At 31.6% G+C, this 21,419-nt stretch overlaps 1 protein-coding gene and 2 long non-coding RNA genes across 4 annotated transcripts; 1 reads left to right on the top strand and 2 right to left on the bottom strand.

The window, feature by feature from the left end:
- The first annotated feature begins 56 nt into the window (after window positions 1–56).
- Window positions 57–2,899, top strand: LOC128284379 (uncharacterized). 2 transcript variants are annotated; one of them, XR_008274808.1, is made up of 3 exons: window positions 57–188; window positions 505–651; window positions 2,651–2,899. It is a non-coding gene; the product is annotated as an uncharacterized LOC128284379 (long non-coding RNA). The 2 variants fall into 2 exon arrangements; XR_008274807.1 differs by lacking the exon at window positions 2,651–2,899 and having other exon boundaries at window positions 505–848.
- Window positions 2,900–7,949: 5,050 nt separating this feature from the next.
- On the bottom strand, window positions 7,950–9,550 carry LOC128284207 (uncharacterized). Its single transcript, XR_008274576.1, has 2 exons — window positions 8,913–9,550; window positions 7,950–8,249 (listed from the first exon to the last, which is right to left on the bottom strand). It is a non-coding gene; the product is annotated as an uncharacterized LOC128284207 (long non-coding RNA).
- Window positions 9,551–9,717: 167 nt separating this feature from the next.
- Window positions 9,718–16,838, bottom strand: LOC108471855 (TMV resistance protein N-like). Its single transcript, XM_053021436.1, has 4 exons — window positions 16,117–16,838; window positions 12,444–13,052; window positions 12,053–12,353; window positions 9,718–10,704 (listed from the first exon to the last, which is right to left on the bottom strand). Exons 1-4 carry the CDS (start codon window positions 16,602–16,604, stop codon window positions 9,718–9,720), a joined length of 2,385 nt encoding a protein of 794 aa, XP_052877396.1. The 5' UTR covers window positions 16,605–16,838.
- Window positions 16,839–21,419: the final 4,581 nt, after the last annotated feature.

The following is a 21,419-nucleotide window of genomic DNA, read 5'->3' as shown; positions in this document are numbered from 1 at the left end:
CAGAAAGAAACTAGAAACATTAAGTATATGAGAATGAAAAAGGAGAAAAACAGATGAAGTTTCGAGGGAAAAACAAAGGATTTTTGTAAGAAATTTCTGTTTTACTTTTCGAAATGAATCTACCATGAAAGGGAGTCGGTGTGGAAATTCGGGGTTATAGCTGTTGTTTCCGGGAAGACTCCATGAAGGTGAGAGTTGACAAAACGGAGCCTTCAATGGGTTGGATGGCTTGTGTTTTACTTTTTTTATTTTTACATTATCATATCCACCTTATAGTCAGCAGCTTCTAATATAAGATATGTGATTTTAGAACTTTAATATTTAATTAATTTTTTTGAATATTACACTCTTAATTATAGTAATTATTATAAGTTTTTTTATTTAAATTATTGAATATAAGTAAAATATCTTAATTTAATAATTCAAATATTATAATAAATATATATTGAATCGAATTGGAAACCGCATGTTCCATTAATGAATTATTTTCGGTTGTTACTTCAGAATGGCTGATAAATAGGGGGCATAGACTGTGGTCTTTACAGAATTTATTTGGGGATATCAACTGTGGTACTAGGCAGATGGCTCAATTTCAGGTTGCAGTTACTCATCGACAAAGTAATGGTACGGAAGATGCTTTGGCGAAAACAGGTATATAGAATTTTTTTTTTTTAAATTCTCATGGTGAATTGGATAGATGTTTTTTTGTACTTGTTGTATAGTGGATTTTGTATCTAGATGTCAGTTGTAATATTGTTGTACTCATGTTGTTCTTGAAAGAGTTGGTGGTTCCAACGTCTTTCTTGAAGTATTTTTTCGATTGAGAAAAAGAAAAAATTTCTTTAAAAGATTATAATATATATTTTTTAAAAATGATAAATAAAGCATTTTAACATATTTAACATATAATATAATTTTTTATATGACTAATACAAAATAATATTATTTTAAATATAAATTTAATAATATAAAACAATAAAAAATATTTTCAGTCAGTTAAAAATCATCAATTTAAATATAAATTTAGTAATATGTGGTTGTACTTGTTATGAGCACGAGGAAGGAGAAAAACACACGAAACAACAATCAACTTTTCTAAGAAATTTGTGTATACTTTCCCACCTTTTACTTTTCCAAATGAATCTAAGTTGACGATAATACCTATTAAAGGGAATAGGTGTGGAAATTCCGGGCTATAGATGTTTCCTGGAAGACTCCAAGACGGTGAGAGTTGGCAAAATGTAGTCTTTCATAGAACAAATTAGGTTGGGTTTAGTCTGGGCCAATTAAAATTTTAGGCCCGTTTATTAAGTTTAGACTCAGTTTCATCCAAACAATAAATTTAATTTTTTTCATTCTCAATCCAGATAAAAATAATAAAATTCGAGCTTGACTTGTCTATATTAAATTTTTATATTATTTTTACATGAATTTTTTAAAATAATAAAATACATTAAAAATATTAAAAATATTAAAATAAATATTTTTAACAAAATAAAAATAAATTAAAAACATATATACTTAAATATCAATGTTATTTAAGAACGAAAAAAAATTATTTGTACAAATAACACTGTTATTTAAGTTACAAATATGTATTATATTAATCTTATCCTAATAACGGTGTTATAATAGCATGGTATTGTAACGTTTTTAAGTAACAAATACAAACAATATTTTTGTTTTTAACCTTGTGAAGTTCTTAATAACACTGCTATTTATTTAAAAACATGCTATAATAATAATAATAATAATAATGTAATAATATATTAATCCTATTTGAATCGGATTTAATATATTAGTAACACTAAATTTTAAAAATATATATATGTATGTTTAAATAACCGTGTTATTGTAATATTAAGATAAGTACAACTTAACAAGTAAATAACTTTAAAGTAGCAACAAAATTAACAATAAAATAAGAGTTATACAATATTCAAACAATAAAATAAGAGTTATATAATATTCAACCAATAACAACATAATGGTGAAATGGTAGCAAAATAGTGAGAAAACAACTAAAAAATAACAACAAACCAGTAAAAAATAATATCTTTTTCCAAATTCTGGTCGGGCCGAACTTGGGCAAAAAAAGACTTACCTGAGGCCCGACCAATTTTTTAAACGAGCATTATCTTTTTGTCCAAACCCAACTTTCGGGTCTATATTTTTGCCCAAACCCTTCCACTTTTTGGGCAGACCTTCGGGTTGAGACGAGTAGTCAAACCCATGGATAGGCCTATCTACAATTATTATTAAGTAATAAGTAAAGTGTTGGATGGTTTGTGTTTTACTTTTCTTTTCTTTATGATTACTAGCTTCTAATGTCACATAAGTTGGTCACAAATGAAAATGAAATAGTTTTAACTCAGCCAAAATTATGATCTAATTCTCATTAAAGGATTTCGTCTTATTATTACATACTTCGTCACAAAAGTTATCCATTTTTTCCACATTTTTGTCTCAAGTTGATTTTATTTACTTCAACCTTCAAATTGTTATCAAAATGTAAAAAGGAATGAATTAAGTGACTAAAATTTTAAATGGTATAACAAAAAAACTATATTATCAACATTTGAGATAAGTATAGAATATGAGCTCATGTTCAATATGGATACAAATAAAAATTTTAATTTTTTTTTGGTAGATAAGAAGATTATGTCTCATAGGCAAATTGTTAAAGATGACCAGCAACGCAACAACAAGGATGTTTTGGTGCTTAATCATGCAGCTGCTTTTTTTTTTCAAACTAGTTTAGTTTATTTGTAATCAGTCTTGTTGGTGTAAAAAGACTAGTTAGTTTATTTGTTTATGTTTAGGTGATGATTTAGCTTATAAGTCAACTTGTTTATGTGTGCAAGTTATGTTTTGTGAGTTTCAATGTCATTGGTGGGAGTTGTTATGTATTAGGTACTTGTTTGTAACAAAAGTGAACAATTGCCTTAATGAAAATCATATTAGCTACGAGTTTTTACTAATCATCTTTCATTCTTCTTCAATTTTCTTTTCTTCTATATTTTTCTATTTTAGTAGCAAAAACTCGACAAATGTTATCAAGAGTCTGTCATCTTTGAGGGCCTTTGTTCTTTGATGTTTGTTCCTTATTGTTTGTTTGGAAAGAAAGAAACATTCATTGTTGTTTGTTTGAAAAGAAAGAAACATAAGTTGTTTTTGTTACTATAAAAAAATTGAGTTTTTCACCTCTACCACCACCTATTTTTGCAAGTGAAAACTACCACATATGGGTAGTGAAAATGAAAACTTATTTACAGGCTCATGATTTGTGGAGTGTGGTTGAGGCTGATGCAGAATCACCTCCATTGAGAGCTAATCCTACCATAGCTTAAATTAGACAATATAGTGATGACTGTGCTAAGAAATACAAGGCAATGTCCTGCCTACAAAATGGAGTATCAGATGTGATCTTCACCAGAATATGACATGTGACTTTCCAAAGCAGGCTTGAGAAAAGCTAAAGGAATAGTTTTAGGGGTTTAATAAAACAAGGCAACACTAGTTGATAAATTTGATGAGAGACATTGAAAATTTAAAGATGAAAGAGTCATAATCGATCAAGCAATATTCTGATAGGATAATGGCCACAGTCAACAATATCAGATTGCTTTGAGATGACTTCAGTGATAGAAGAATTGTTCAGAAAGTTATCACAAATCTTCCAGAAAAGTATGAGTCAAAGATCTCTTTATTGGAGGACTCGAGAGATTTATCAATTATCTCATTGTCAAAGTTAATAAATTCTCTTTATGCATAAGAGTAAAGAAGGGCTAACAGATTGGAGCTTTTCAGGCCAGAAGCAAGGATGGCTCAACCTCAAATTGTAAGAGAAAGAAACCTTAGTCAGAAAAGAAAGAGAAGCTAAAGAGAGAAGGTGGAAAAAAAATGTTCCCACCATGCACTCACTACAAGAAGTCCACACACTTGGAAAGATATTATTGGTATAGGCCTGACATCTAGTGTAGAAGTTGCAACCAACTAGGCCATATGGAATAAGTTCGTAAAAATAAGGAAAACCCATAATAATAGCAGTAGAATCAAATTCAAGCTTAAGCTACTGATGACAATCAAGTTCAAGATGATCATGTTTTCACTACATCCTAATTTGCAACCTCCAGTAGGGTAAAAAAGGATTGGCTAATTGATAGTGGCTGCATACATCATATGACATTAGATGAAAGAATGTTCAGGGAGTTAGACATCAGTTTTGTTTCAAAAGTCAAAATTTGGAATGGAAATTTCATTAAAGCCGAAGAAAGAGGAGAGGTTGTGGTCAACACTCACTAAGGTATCAAAACAATCTCAGATGTCCTTTTTGAACCTGAAATTGATCAAAATTTATTTAGTGTTGGTCAGCTTATAGTGAAAGGTTATTCTCTCATTTTCAAAAATAAAGTTTGTGTGATTGTGGACTCATTTGGTTAGGAGCTAGTAACAGTGGACATGGTTGATAGATGTTTTATTCTAGATGTAAATCAGTTAACAACGAAAGTTTATGCTAGTCTAATTGATGAATCATGTTTATGGCACAAAATATTAGGGCATGTTAATTACAGATCACTTAGTTTGTTGCACAAGTTAGATCTAGTTGAAAATATGTCTAAGGTTGATGTTAAAGATGAAGTTTGTGAGGTCTAAAACTTGGGAAGCATGCCAGATTTGTCATTTTTAGTCAACACAACTTGGAGAGCTCATAATAAGCTTCAACTGGTCCATACTGATGTTTGTGGACCCATGAAGACTTCCTCTCTAAGTGACAATTGGTAATTTGTTTTATTTATTGATGACTGCATAAGGTTTTGTTGGGTAAAATTTTTGAAGCAAAAATAAGAGGTAGCTTATTTCTTTTGCAAGTTTAAATGCTTAAATGAAAATCGGGCAAACTATAAGCTTAAGGTCTTGAGATCAGACAATGGCACTGAGCACTTGTCAGAAAAGTTTCAGAAGCTTTGTGTAGAGGCAGGAATTTAGCATCAACTGACCACAATTTATACACCTAAGCAGAATGGTGTTTGTGAAAGAAAGAATCGAATAGTGTTGGATATGGCTAGGTGTTTGTTATTTAAAAGAAAATTGCCAAACATTTTTTGGGTTGAGCCAGTGAATACCTCAGTGTATTTGCTTAATAGGTTACCAACTAATGCAATGAAAGGAAAGACACCTTTTAAAGCTTTTTTTGGACACAAACCATCTATTTCACATTTGAAAGTGTTTGGTTGCATCTATTATGCACTTGTACTAGCTGAAAAGACAAGCAAGTTAGAGAGAAAGTCAATGCTTGGATTTTTTATTGGCTACAATAGCACAAAGAAAGAGTACAGGGTTTTTGATCCTTCAACCAATAAGATTTTTGTGAGTAGGGATATGAAGTTTAATGAAAATAGCGGATGGAAATGGTATGGCACAAATGCAACTTTGCTTGAACAAGATAAAAAAGAAAGTGGTCTACAGCTAGTTGAAAATGAAATTCATTTTGATGAAGGGTTTGATGACATACCTATTAGGGGTACAAGGCCTATCACTAACATTTATCAAATGTGTGATCTGGCCATTTTGGAGCCTTCAATTTTTTATGAAGCTTCCAAAGAAGCTTGTTAGAAAGAAGTAATGCAAGCAGAAATGGACATGATACACAAGAATGATAGATGGGAACTGGTTGATAGGCCAGTCCAGAAAAGAATCATTGTTGTAAAATGAGTATTCAAGACCAAGTACAATGCAAATAGGTCACGGAATAAGTGCAAAGCAAGATTAGCAGTGAAGGGACACATCCAGCACATGGAGTCCATTTTTTAGAAACATTTGCACTAGTTGCAAGGTTAGACACTATAAGGCTCCTATTTGCTTTAGCAACTGAAAAAATGTGGAATATATACTAGTTGGATGTAAAATTTACCTTTTTGAACGGTTTTCTCAAGGAGGAGATTTTTGTTGAACGATAGAAGGGTTCAAAGTGAATGGTGAAGAATCCAAAGTTTACAAGCTTAAGAAAGCCTTGTATGGCCTAAAATAAGCTCCAAGGGCATGACAGAATTGATGCTTATCTGTCATAGCTTGGGTTTTAAAAGAGCATTAATGAGTCTACTATTTATGTAAAGAAATATGAGAATGAGACCTTTTGATTGTGTCATTGTATGTAGATGATTTAAGATGTCTAATTTAGGGGAGATGACTTACTTTCTTGGCATAGAAGTAATCTAGACTTAGCATGCCTTTTATAAGTCAACAAGTATATTTGCTTTGAAGATTTTGAATAATTTCTTCATCGGAAACTGCAAACCTGCTAGCATTCCGGTGGCACTAAGTGAGAAGCTTTCTAGCAAATGTGACTATGAAAAAGTGGATGAGAAACGGAATAAAAGCCTTGTAGGTTGTCTGCTTTATTTGAAAGCATCAAGGTCTGATATTATGTTTGCAGTCAATCTTCTATCAATATTTATACGCTGCTATAATGTTTCTCATTCAAAGCAGCTAAGAGGGTCATAAGATATGTCAAGGGAACTCTCAATTATGGGGTGAAATTTGTGAAGACTGAAGAGCTCTAGTCGATTGGATATTCAAATAATGATTGGGCGGACTTGGTTGATGATATGAAGAGCACATCAGGGCATTTTTCACTCTGGGCTCAGGAGTTTTTTGTTGGAGCTCAAAGAAGCAATAAGCGATGACACAATCAACAATAGAAGCAGAGTACATTACAACTACTGTGGTTGTTAATGAAGCCATTTGGTTGCGAAAGCTTTTGTTTGATTTGAATTTAAGTCAAGGGGAAGCAACAGATATCAATGTTGATAATCAGTCTGCTATTGCAATTGCAAAAAATCCAGTGTTTTATGGCAAAACAATGCACTTTAAGATTAGATATCCTTTTGTAAGGGAAGCTAAGCAATCGAAGGAGGTCAACCTGATTCATTGATGGCTGTCGATTCCACCAATATAAACCTACACCTAGTTTGCAAATTAAAGCAGTATAGGGAGTAGGGTCGATCCCACAGAGACTGGAATTACTGAAAATTGTTTGTTTCTTGACCAGATTAGTGTCTGGGCAGTTGTCGTGCCCGCGACATTTGGGGGGGAATAAAATATGAAACCTGAAATAAATACAAGAAAACGTAAAAAGTAAAAAGTAAAAGTTGAAATAAAAACAACGAAGTAATATGAAGAAAAATCAATTAAACTTAGCTCATCCTTAAGCACGGGTTTTCTCGTCTTTGACCCGATCCTTGAAATTAGGTGAACTCCTCTTTTCCGATAAACTAGTTATAGCTACCAAGGACGCCTCGGACACCAACTCTTCCTTGTGTAAATTAGTTATGGAATGTCTTATAACTAACCCTTACCAATCGAACAACCTACGAAACGTTCATGATTTAGAACTCCTACAGCTTTGCGTTCTAGAAGAGCCTAGCTCGAACCAATGCCCTCAAACGTTGGGACATTTAAATCCGGTTACTACTTCCCTTGATGGAACCAAACAGCAGTCCCCACTTGGCACGCCAATGTGTTCACGGAAGACCAATTAGACAATCGATCCTTTCGGAATTCCAACTGTACGTCTAGCCATACTAACTCAAACGACGTCTTTTTTAACTTAGTATTGACTTGACTTTGTGAGTTGACGAAGTCATACTTTTAATCCGGAGAAATAATAAATATCGAAAGTTGGAAGTTAAACAGCTCAGGTTCGTAACTCACGGGTTTTTGACGGGGTTAACACCGGCTTAAAGCTGAAAGGGGTTTAGTGTGGCATGAATTTAATCATGCTTGAAGGTTATGGAAATGATAGAAATTATATGAAAAAGGTAGTGGAAATGGATAGGAAAAATATTTGCAAAGAGAATTAGACAAATTTTGTAAAAAGAAGATAAAATAATCTAATGCTCAATTGAATTAAGAAAAAGAAAAACAAGGTGGATAATGGAATTCCAAAATGAAATAAGAATGTAAAGACAATTGATTAATGGATGATTTCCAAAGAACTAAAACCCCCTATTTATATAGATAGGGTTTACTAAAAATAGCTTAAGAAAATTAATATAAAATCTAAAATAATAATAATTAAAAATAAATAAAATTAAAATAAACTTAAAATAGAATTTCCTATTTTTGGCTTTTTATAAAGCCAAATTTATGACTAGTCCTTGGCTTGCTCCATCTTTTCGCTTTGGCCCATTCCAATAATTTTCTTCTAATTTGGCCCCTTTTCAGCTTACCTTTGATCAATTGCATCCCTAACAAGAATTAAATCATAAAAACACTTAATTAGTAGGGTTCAGTTCATAAATAAACCAAATTAAGCACAAAAAATATGCAATTTGACATGTTTATCATTCATTGTAGTTTAAAAGACCAATTTGCTAACATTTTAACCAAGCCTCTTGAGACTACTATGTTTGAGAGTTTGAGAAGAAGTATTGGTGTCTGCTGCATAAAGGCCAAGGAGGAGGGCTGAAGATGGCCAACAATACAATAACAAGGATGTTTTGGTGCTTAACCATGCAATTTTTTTTGTTTTATCTTTCAAAGTAGTCCAATTTATTTTGTAATTAGTCTTGTTAATGTACAAAGACTGGTTAGCTTATTTGTTTATGTTTAGATGATGATTTAGCTCATAAGTCAGCTTGTTTATGTGTGCAAGTTATGTTTTGTGAATTTTAATGTCATTAGTGGGAGTTGTTATGTATTAGGTAATTGTTTGTACCAAAAGTGACCAATTCCTGGATGAAAATCATATCAGCTAAGAGTTTTTTCTGATCATCTTTCGTTCTTCTTCAGTTTTCTTTTCTTTCATATTTTTCTGTTTTAGTAGCAAAAACTCAACACAAATAACTTTAAACTAAAGATGTAAACATGCGTAAAAAAATTACTAAGACGAGGTTGGTTAAGTAGTTTACACAGTGAATGCTTCTTCCCCGATTAGCCCATTATAAAATTGAAAACTTTTTACATCCGTTTTGGTTGCGGCCCTTCTTCCTCTGCTTCCTCGTAGATATTTCGTTTTCGTTTTAGGAGAGAAGTGCTACCAATAAATCCATTGTTTTGAGCAGAGTGTTGGTGGATGTGTTCAAGATTTGGAGAAGATGGAGTGCTATGGCACTGCAACTCTTTGATTTCTTCCAAATCTTTCTTATACACTATTCTAGCACCACACTTCTTCACCTTAACACTACTTCCAATGAAAGACACCTCAATCTCATCACATATTCGATCTGAGCTATTTGTTGTCCATAAATTATTGGTTTCACAGTCACCATATTTATCCTTCGAAAATGGATCGAATCTATCACGTGACCAATAATAAAGAAAAATGTGGTCTTTCATTATGGGCTGGCAAAATCGTTTACCCACCACCCATTCTATCCAATCAATCTGTCGAGGATTTCTACCACAAAAAATAGATCCATTACAATAGATAAATATTCCACACTTGGTATCCTGGTTGTCATCCCTTGAAGCATCATTATTGACAAAAATGCAGCAACAAGCAACTCCAATCCATTCACTATCTTCCCGAAGGGGTATCTTAATTGAAGAGTCATTTTTTTGTTGACTAAACCATTCTAGGATTTCACTTCCGGGCATAATAATCTTAAACCTTTTTCTTGAATTTGCAAATGCCTGCAAAATAAAACACAAGTCGTTTGGTAACTAAAACCATAAATTCTCAAGTATGAGATATTGTAAGAGAGAAAAGAGAGATTAATCAACCTTAAGAAGTTTTTTCAGCAGTGTTAATGCATTCATATTCTCAGCCAATTTGAAGCAGTTAATGGCTTTAGTGCCAACTGAATCCAATAAATTGAATACTTTTGATAGACTTGCAACTACTTCAAGTGAAGAACAACCATCTATCCACACATCCTCTATACTTGTTGGTAGCTCAGGCAATGATTTAAGCATCTTGCAATCTGAAAATCTAATAGAATAAATCTTGGAAAGTCGAATAATAGATGCAGGTATGCTGATGAAGTTGTTACCTCTAAGAAGAAGATATCTCAAAGAGGATAGACCAGAAATATCACTTGGAATATCTCCTTCACCGAGAGTGCAGATGTTGCAATTTGACAATTGAAGGAACTCGAGCTTTGAGAGTCGAGTAAGAGATGCTGGTATTCTGATGAAATTGTTATCACTAAGATCAAGATGTATCAAAGAGGATAGACCAGAAATATCACGTGGAATATCTCCTTCACAAAGATTGCAATCCCTTAGATTTAGCTCTCTTAATGAACTCAAAACTAGCAACAAAGGCAACATCCGAGGCATGGGATTCGTTCTTCTTCCTAGGATTACCTTGAAAAGAGAATACAAATTTGGTCGTAACTTTTCTGGATGCAAATTCTCCGATAAATTTTCAACTTTACAACAACCGGAAAGATCAAGAGTTTTTAGACGTTCCATTTTCCCATCAATCTCCGGAAATCTTACAAGACTTGAGCAACCTGAAAGAATTAATGTTTCAAGAGATTCCATTCCAATTTTAGTCGGAAGACTCCTAAGACTTTTGCAATCTCTTAAATTCAAAAGTTTAAGGCTCTTAAGCACTCCGATTGATGGATGAACATCCACTAATTTGGTGCAACCTTCCAAAATCAAAACTTCAAGATTTGATGCTGTTGTGAAGTCTGGTGTCTCGATTAGGTTTTTGGACCCTTTGAGGTTCATCATTTTCAACTTATACAAGGGCTGTTAAAGACAATAATAAATTAGAGACAATAATGCTCATTTTTGTTTCTTTACCTTAACCAAAGTTTAATAATTTATATTAAAAAAAGCTAAAACACAAGGGTAAGATGAGTTAATTCTTACTCTAATTCCCTTCCATAGTTGTTTAATATGACTATCTGGTAAAAGAAGTGCGATAAGGTTGTCCGGTTGGAAGCTTGAAGGCAACGATTTTAAAGGGCATCCTTTCCAATCTAAAAGCCGTAGCTCATTAGAAAGAAATTTGAGATCATCACAATTTAATAGGCAAAGCACTTTAAGTAATCTCAAATTTTTCATCTTTGAGAAGGCATAGACACTTAAGTTGAGCATTTTACTCGATTCCCTAATAACCATGTTTAAAACAAACAAAAAAAAAGCTTTAGGATATACAAAAACATTCAAAACCTAAAAATTATGTTGCATAGACATTGTTTTTTTTCAGTACCTATATCCAACACATATCTAATGCATATCAATATATGCATATTAAGATACAATCCTTTAAAAACTCTTTAAATGCAAGAAAAAACTTTTTTAAAAAAATTGAACGTACCCATATTAAAGACTTGTTATATATAACAGTGATATCAAACATCAAATTACCTAATCCTAACAAAATTATTGAATAAATATTTTGATTTATATTTAGTCCACAAGCAATGCATAATTCTATACAAGTTAATGACACATAATTAAAAATGAAACCCATTTTCATTAAAAAACCTTTTGATGATATGTAATAATTAATTCATTGATATACACTAGTGCATTAAATATATACCATTAATTTTCTAAAACACATAAATTTCTCAATTCTTTTGAAAGAGTAATATGTTGCTAGATAAATTTCATAATTAAACATTAAAATATTAAGTTTTAAAAGATACAGTACAAAAGATATGTTTATGAGTATTTTCTTACCTTTTATTATTGATAATTATACCTTCAATTACTTCGTAGCCTAAAAATTCAAGAACAAAAATAAGAAAACAAAATAAATGGTGCATAATGTAAGATAAAATTTTTGAAAATTTACATTTTATTTAGCTTTATTATCTCAAAATATAATAAATAAAGCATTTTAAACAAAAAAACAACAACAACTTCTAAGGAAGGTAATGCAATGCAATGCAATTAAATATTTATTTCTACAATTTCTTTGGTATTTGTAAACATCAAACATAACTTATTTCAAAAGTACTAAATATCACTTTTAAGGCTAGTTGTATCTACCAATTAGACTAAGCTTTGAATTTATATCATATATTGATTAGATATTCTCTCTCTATATATATATATATTATGTAATTTTTGTTGAATGACTTACAGTGTTTTTTGTTAAGATATGATGAACGTCCGTTTCCTCCCACAATCTGCAACGTTTTCCAGGTTCACCAACACATTTCTCTCTAACAATTTGTCTTCCCAATTCTTGCAACAACTCATGCATCCACAAATATTGATTATCAACTTTTATGAGAGATTTTTTAATGAGAACATCAATTCCAATATCTGGAAAAAACTCACAACCATCCAATACTTTGATTACAAAATCTTTCTTCTCCCCATTGAAGAAGCATGCTATATCTAAAAATATATTCTTCTCCCTTTCTTCTAGTCCATCAAAACTGATTCAAAGTTTATCGAGAATTTCTTCATTAGAATCTCTTTTAAGTCTTTCAATTGCACTTCTCCATTGTGTCACATCTCTACCACACAAAAAAGAACCTAAAACTTCAATAGCTAAAGGAAGCCCACCAGCATAATTTACAACATGTTCAGAAAGCTCAATGAAATCATCTTTCAACATTGTATAACTATGGAAAGCTTTCAAATTGAAAAGTTGAAGTGCATCTTTGGTATTTAATGTTGTAGGCATATACATATCATCAACTTGGCAAGATCGAAGCAAATGTTCATCTCTTGTTGTTATAATGATTCTACTCCCTAATCCGAACCAATCATGCCTTCCAACCAAGCATTTTACGTGTTGTATGTTATCAACATTATCAAGAACAATAAGAACCTTTTTGTGAGACAACCTATGGGTAATTATGACATTTCCTTCATGAACATCGAAAAAATTGAAGCATTCATCAAGGAAGATCTGTGAAAGAAGTTGTTTCTGTAAAGAAACTAGTCCACATTTTTCTGAAACTTCTCGAATATCAGTAAGAAAGCTTTTACCTTCAAAATAAGGTGACATTTGAGTGTAAGTAGCTCTTGCGAGTGTCGTTTTACTGATACCACCCATTCCACAAATTCCTATAATGCGAACATCATCTTCCCCAATGTTTATTTTCAAATATAAATCCTCCAAGCGTACACTAATTCCAACCAAGTCGCTATAAGTAACTGGATATGTCTGACAAAGTGTTGTTGATATCTTCTTAATAATGTCTTTAATAAATTTTGATTCATGCCCACAAAGAAAAGAAATAAATTTTAATTTTTTGAATAAATTTTTTGGTATCTTTCATAGTGACGGTGCCTAGTAGAGACCTAGGGGACATGGTTCCCCTAAAATGGTAAATGTTCAACTTAGACCTTTATAATTTATTAAATTTTAAATTAATAATGGTAAAATTTCACTTTGGTCCTCCCAAAAATGAAAAAAAAATGGATTTAACCTTTTAAAAATTAAAAAGATATAGACTACTAAAAATGATGAAATTACTTTTTTATTATCATAAAAATATACAATTTAATTCCAGTCCCCTAGAAAAACTTTTCTAGCTCCTCCACTGTTTCAGATGCACTTTCTTTTTCAATGGATCATGAAACATAATATAGTTTGGAAGAAAACAACAACCATGAATAAGAAAGAAAGACCCATTGTGGAACCAGAATACAAAATTTGCTCTTCTATTGAAATATGACATTTTTCAATTAAACACATAAGATTAGGAAATTTTAGGTATAACTCCTATTTCAGTCAAATCTGAGAAATAATCTTTTAGTTAAACTCTATTTATTTGTTTCAATCAAACACTGATTAGTTTAGATTATTTTATTATTATTTGACCTATGAATTTAGCCTATAAATAGACTCTTTTACAACCTTAGAAAATACACCCATTAGATATTAGAACTCATAACACATTTAGAGAATTTTGTGTTTATGTTTTGAGGGTTCTTTGTTTTTGGGGTTTAGTTTTTATATCCATCTTTGTACTCTTCGTTCTTTTGTCATTATAGTAAAATTATCTTTGCTCGTGGTTTTTTATCCTTTTTGGAGAGGTTTTTGTACGTTAAATTTGTGTGTTCAATTATCAATTTATTCTGCTTTTTTTTTACTTGTTGCTTAATCGGGTTAATCCCAACATGTGTTATTAGAAATAGTTCAATTTTCATAATCAACCCATCTAGATATGATAGCAACAAGGTTTGAAATTGAGAAGTTCGATGGTGAGACAAATTTTAATCTGTGGCAAGTTCGGATGATGACAATTCTAATTCAAACCGACTTGCAAAAGGTTGTTACCAGGAAAAAGTCTGAGAATCTAAATCAAACATAATGGGAAGAGCTTGATGAAAAGGCCTTGTCTGCAATCCAGTTGTGCCTTGCGAATATGGCATTGCAGGAGGTATTGATGGAGAAAACCTCATCCATATTGTAGAAAAGGTTAGAAACTCTTTATGTGACTAAGTCTCTGGCTAACCATTTACTGTTGAAACAATGTTTATTTACGTTTCGCATGCATGAAGGTGAGCTTCTTAGAGATCACATCAGTCAATTCATTACTATTTTAAATGATTTAAAGAATGTTGAGGTTCATATTGATGATGAAGATCAGACTATACTATTATTGTGCTATTTACCCCTTTCATACAAGTCTTTCAGGGAGACCCTGATTTATGGCATAGACAAACTCTCATTCGAAGATGTGAAGGGTCATTTGTTGAGTAGAGACAAACTCGACAATGAGTTTGGTTTGGATAGCAAGGCAGATAAGCAAGCTTCCGTTTTAGTAGCATCAAAGAAACGAGATAAAAGGTATCGCTATTGTAAAATGTTAGGTCACGTCAAAGCAGATTGTTATAAACTGCAAAATAAAAGAGTTACCGAGAGTAATGAGGAAGATGTAGCTGGTGCTAATTTGGCCGATGAAAGCAATGATGATTTCTTGTTATTATCAACAAGTGATAACTCTAAGCTCATGTCCGAGTGGATCCCAGATTCGGGATGTTCTTTCCAAATGTGTCCCAATAGAAAATGGTTCTCCATATATACTTCAGTTGAAGGTGGAGTTGTGCGCATAGGAAACAATTCATCTAGTAAGGTAATTGGTATTGGTACTGTTAAAATTAGGATACACGATGGGACAATTAAGACACTCTCAGATGTCAGGTATGTACCTGATTTACGAAAAAACCTCATCTCCTTAAGTATTTTAGACTTGAAAGGATACAAAATCAACATCGAGTCGAGAGACATTAAAGTATCTCGTGGAGCTCTCGTTTTGTTAAAAGGTAAAAGAACTGGTAGTCTTTATATTCTAGAAGGTTCTACAGTTACCAGTGAAATCGGACGTCCCTCATCCATTACGGAGTTGAAGTCAACTCGTTTGGAGCAGAGGCAACTTAGTCATAGGAGGAAAAAAGATATGACCATTTCGTTGAAGAGAGGTTCTCTTTTGGATGCAGGTTTTGAAAAGTTAGGGCACTGTGTTCATGAAAATCAAACCCGGGTTAGTTTTGATTTGGCAGTGTACAAGTCGAAGGCTAGAAGTCTTCCAGTTTCTAAGCACAGATTCGACTTAGTTAATTCCCTATATAGTTCAAGATAGGCTCGTGGCGGGCTTTGGCAAAGATGGCGTTGTGCAAATATGAGTCAAGGTGGATATTTGTTAAGTATGACTCCTATTTCAGTCAAATTTGAGAAATAATCTTCTAGTTAAACTTTGTTTAATTGTTTCAATCAAACATTGATTAGTTTAAATTATTTTATTATTATTTGACCTATGAATTTAGCCTATAAATAGACTCTTTTACAACCTTAAAAAATACACTCATTAGATATTAGAACTCATAAAACCTTAGAAAATACACTTATTAGATATTAGAACTCATAACACATTTAGAGAATTTTGTGTTTATGTTTTGAGGGTTCTTTGTTTTTGGGGTTTAGGTTTTATTTTCATCTTTTGTACTCTTCGTTTTTTTGTCATTATAGTAAAATTATCTTTGCCAGTAATTTTTTATCCTCTTTGGAAGGGTTTTTCCACGTTAAATTTGTATGTTCAATTTATTAATTTATTCCGCTATTTTTTTTCTTGTTGCTTAATCGGATCAATTCTAACAGGAAAAAAAGTTATATATATATATATATATATAGATATATATATATATCCGAAAAACTAGAAAATAGAGAAGAAAAGAAAGAGTTACCCGTTATTTAAATGCCATCCCTTTATTCCAGCCACTTGAATTAAAGCATTTCGCCACCTTTGGATCTTCTCACTATCTTCTTTGTATCTCTCTTCATGTCTGGCAAAGGCTTCTTCCACTTTCTCTTTTTGTTTTCTTAAATCAGATGGATCAACATCATAAAAAATTGGAAACACTTTATGGCCGTCGTTGTTATGTCGTTTAACAATCTCAGCAAGCTCCTCCAAGCACCAACTTGAAAAGGCATAAGTTTGTGAAAAAACGATTATCGAGCACCATGATTCCTGAATTGCTTTAAAGAGTTCTGGCGCGATCTCTTCACCGGCCTCCAGCTTTGGATCATCCCTGAAAGTAACGATCCCACTCCTACTTAGAGCATCATAGAGATGATCGGTAAAGTTGTTGCGGGTATCTTCACCTCTAAAACTCAAGAAAACATCATATTTCTTTCTAGAAATGGAGGAAGAAGTTGAAGGTAATGACGACATGACGATGTACGAGAAAGATGATATATATATGTGTGTGTGGATGTAGTGTTGAAAATCAGAAAACTGATCGCTCAATATGCCAGAAAGAAACTAGAATGAATAACTATATATGAGCATGGAGGAGGATAAAAACAGATGCAATTTTCCAAATGAATGCGCGTAGGTGTGGAAATTGGAGTGATGCATGTGAATCCAAGAAGGTGGGAGTGCCTACAATATTATTCAAGTAAAGTGTAGGACGATTTTTGTTGTACTTACTTTCACATAATTATCCATGGTGACACCTAGAATGAGAGGGCCGAACGTTGCTTGTTAGGATTCTATTCATGCATTAATACAAATTACAAAGACTTTGACTTACACAATTTATTGTTGGACGCTCCTGTCCTTTTCTCATCACAAAAGAGACTAAATACAAAGTATATGCTTGAAGAAAAGTATTTTATCAAATTATATTTATTTATTTCTTATTTTTTCATAAATTTTCGTTAATAATATGGTTATGAAATTAAATATTATTCTTTAAAATTCATGTTTGAATAGAAGAAAACGTAAAAACCAATGTATACTCAACGCATGAAAACACCAATGTAGGTTCATCCAACCAAATCATGTGACGAATTTTCAAATAAGATGTTGGAAAAAGTGGTCATTCTTTTAATTCGTGTTTCCTATATGGGTTAATAGAAAGCAACTGGGAGCAACCGTGAAGAATTAGTCAAACATGTTTCAATCAACCAAGGTCAAACATGTTTCAGTCTCTTTTTTCTGGATGTGAAAACCTAAGTCTTGCGTTTTTAAATTTTAATTTTTTTAAAAAATATTTTTATAATTTTTGAAAATAAATTATCACTTTTTCAAAAATTTTAAGAATATTTGTATAATTATTTTTTAAAAAGGTTTGAATATTTTTTATTTTTATTGATGTTGCTAGGGGTGTGCAAATTTCAGATAAAACCGAATTAATTCGGTTAACCGACCGAATTCGGTTAATCGGTTGATTAACCGAATTAATTCGGTCGGGGTTGGTTAATAATTTTTTAGAAGTTCGGTTAACGGTTAATTCGGTTCGAAATGGGTTAGTTAACCGAATTAACCAAATTTAGTAAATACTATTATAATATATAAGTATTCGGTCTATTCAGTTAGGTTAATTTTTTGGAAATATAAATTAATTGGTTGGTTAAGTCAGTTAATTTTTTATATGCTTTATACTTGTTTTAACAAAAAAAATATATATATATATATATATATATTTCGGTTAATTAAGTTAACCGACTGAATTAACAGAAAAAGTTCGGTTTGGTTAACTGTTAAGGGTTTAAAAGGGTCGATTAATTCGGTTAATGGTAGTTCGGGTCGATTAACCGGTCGGTTAACCGATTGAACATCCCTAGATGTTGCAACAGTTCCATGTCAGCAACTATCGTTGATATAGAGCACCACATCAGCGCTATAATGGTCAACATTAGTCAAAGGATCTATTTGACCAACTTTGTTAGTTCAAGGGCTTAATTGAGTGCAAAAAGTTCACAAGGGCTTAATTGATTTTTGCACCCAATTGAGCCCTTTAACTAACAAAACTAGTCAAATAGCCCCTTTGACTGATGTTGCTGTTTTGTATTTAATAGCAACGCTTATATGGTCATAATGATGTCATGTATGCAAAAACAATAAAAATTCAAATCATAAAAATATTTTAAATATAAGTACAAAATGAACTTGGACACGCAGTTGTCTAGATTATTTCTACAATCATAAAAATTCTAAAAATATTAAATTTGTTAAAAAGTATAATAATGATTAGAAATTAATTAAAATCAATAAATTGAAAAATGAGAAGCAATAATTAACAAATAAATTGTTAATCTGGATTTTTGATATAAGTTGTTTATGCTTGTTTTCTTTTTAAAATAAAAACAATAAACTATTTTTTAAAAGTTTTATGAATCTTAATTAATTTCTATTTCTTTTTATAATTTTTAAAACAATTCTAATTGTTTATGTTTTAAAATTCTAGAACATGTATGAACAAATGGGTGTTCAAATTCAAATGAATCTGGACAACCATTTGTTTAGATTCATGTGTGTTTATTTTAAAAATAAATTTATTTATTTTTAATTTTTTTTTTGTTGATATGGCACTACCACATAATCAATCAGCAATGAAGTGGCACTTCCATGTCAGCAATCAATGATGGCATTGCACTACCACATCAGCAAATGGTGTTGATGTGGCATCTATTAACGTCGACATCAGCATTGCTGTTAAATACTAATGGTTAACCTCAGTTAAAGGGTCTATTTAACCAATTTTGATAGTTCAGAGGCTCAATTGGGTAAAAAAAAGTTCAGGGGGACTTAATTGATTTTTTAAAAAAGTTCAATGGCTTATAATACCATTAAGACTAAAAATTTAGTAATCATTTATTTCTTTTAGAATTTTATAATTATCTTTGCTCTATTTTAATAAAGAAATGTAATTAAATCTTATTATATTTTAAAATATATATAAATTTAATTTTATTAACGTTATTAATATATGTATTTATTTAAAAGATATTTTAAGTTTAACAATTTACTACAATGTATGTTTAATATTAGAACATTGAAGGCTAATTTAATTAAGTAAATATTTTAAAATAAAGAGATTATTTGATAGTTTGATGAGTTAATCATTCAATTTATAATACTTACTAAATTTAGGGTTTTAAGAGAAGCCTTAAAATCTATAATAATAAAATTATATGGTTAATTGTAGAGGTGCTCATGGGTCAGGTTAGGTCAGGTCCATCCAAAATTTTAGACCCGTTTGTTAGGCCCCAGCTCAGGGCCAACTCAAAAAATGAGCCTAAAATTTTGTTCAATCTCGACCTAGATAAAAATGTTAAAACACAGGTTCGACCTATATTAATTTTTATATAAATTTTAAATATATATAATACATAAAAATACTAAAAATTAAAATAAATATTTCCCAACAAATTGAAAATAAATTTAAAAATATATATTTATAGTTAAATAACACTAAGATAGGTGCAACTTAACAAGCAAATATCTCTAAAATAGTAATAAAATTAACAATAAAATAAGAGTTATACAATAACAACAAAATAATAGGAACATATTAGTGAAATGGTAAGAAAATAGTGAAAAAAAAACAAGATAATAGGAATATACAAAGTTCTCCTGAAATTCTCGCAAAACTCTCTCTTAATTGTGTTGTTGAACCTTGTCTCTCTAGGGATGCTAAAAGTCCTATTTATAGGCTAGAATTCATGGCTAATCAAATTAGAAATTCTCTAGAGTTATTAGAGTTTGATTGGGAAAACATAATAGAGTTTAACTAGGAGAAGAAACTTGGTTTAGTAGGGAACACGTTGTCACATCGTGATGTCGCTCATCGGCTCTTCAGGATGTCAGCTCTCCCTCAGGCACACTCCACAAATCTGTTCGCTTTCGGCAATTGTACAATTAGCTAGAAATCCATTTGTAGAGTGGATTTCTAGCTAATTGTACAATTGCCGAAAGCGAACAGATAACTTGTAAGAAATCTGCTTTTATCTAAGTCTCCTGCGTAGTTCGAGTCTACATAGTCTACTAGACCTTTTGAACATTTTCCAAATTCCAAAAAAGTATTAGATGTCCCCCTCAAATATCTAAGAATCCACTTAACAACTTGTAAGTGTAATTTGTCAAGTTTAGCCATGTATCTACTTACTACTAACAACATATGAAATATTGGGACAAATACAAACCATTACATACATTAAATTTCCAACTGCACGGGAATAAGGAACCAAGGACATATACCTTTCTTCGTCTTCTATTTTTGGTGAGTCTAAAATCGAAAGTCTGAACTATGCAGCTAAGAGTGTACTAACTAGTTTAGAATCTTGCATTCTAAACCACTCGAGAATTCTTTTGATGTATTTCTGTTGTGATGGAAGTAGCTTCTCGGAGTGTCTATCTCTCAAAATTTTCATCCCTAAAATTTTCTTGGTTGTACCAGGATCCTTTATTTCAAACTTAGAGTTAAGCATGGTTTTAACTCGGTTTATTTCTGATGGATCCTTGGTTGCAATTAACATATCGTCAACATAAAATAGCAAATAAATAAATTATCCATCATCTAAACATTGTAGATACATACAACTGTCATACTTACTCTAAATGAAACCAAATCTTAACATGAAGGACTCGAACTTCTTATACCATTATCGAGGACACTACTTCAGACCGTATAATAATTTTTAAAAAGGCAAGCATGGTCTTCCTTGCCTTCAATCCTAAAGCCTTTCAGTTGCTACATGTAAATGTCCTCCTTTATATCGCCATGAAAGAATGCAATTTTCACATCTAATTGTTCTAATTCAAGATTGTGTAATGCAACAAGAGCTAACAATGCCTGAATGGACGTATGCTAACAACTGGAGAGAAAACATCATGAAAATTAACTCCTTCCACTTGACTATAACCCTTTGCGACCAACCTCGCGTTATATCTCATGTCATCTTGACATAATCCTTTCTTCTTTTTGAACATCCTTTTGCATCCAATTATTTTCTTTTTAGTGGTTAGTTTAATAACTTTCCAAGTCTCGTTCTTATTAAGGGACTCTATCCCTTCTTCCATAACAATAAGACATTTGTCGAAATCAGAAGTTCGAACTACCATTATCCGTATAACCATTTTACAGACTTTCTAATCTACTCTTCTAGTCAAGTCTTCCACTGCTTAAAGATCCCAAAGACTTCATTATTATGCTTTAGGAAATATACATAAACTTTCCTAAAGTGGTCGTCAATAAAAGTT

Source organism: Gossypium arboreum, chromosome 11 (genome assembly GCF_025698485.1).
Source record: "Gossypium arboreum isolate Shixiya-1 chromosome 11, ASM2569848v2, whole genome shotgun sequence".
Taxonomy (NCBI): Eukaryota; Viridiplantae; Streptophyta; class Magnoliopsida; order Malvales; family Malvaceae; genus Gossypium; species Gossypium arboreum.
The sequence above is the reverse complement of the archived record's forward strand: the minus strand, read 5'-3'. Positions and strand labels throughout refer to the sequence as shown.

Excerpts from the sequence above, each read along its gene's own strand:
- LOC108471855 (XM_053021436.1), bottom strand. The coding sequence starts at position 16,604 with ATGTCGTCATTACCTTCAACTTCTTCCTCCATTTCTAGAAAGAAATAT. Across the intron at positions 13,053-16,116 it reads GGATGGCATTTAAATAACGG|TGTACGCTTGGAGGATTTAT; the intron begins GTAACTCTTTCT and ends GGTTGGAATTAG. Across the intron at positions 12,354-12,443 it reads GAAGTTTTAGGTTCTTTTTT|TTTTGATGGACTAGAAGAAA; the intron begins GTGTGGTAGAGA and ends ACTTTGAATCAG.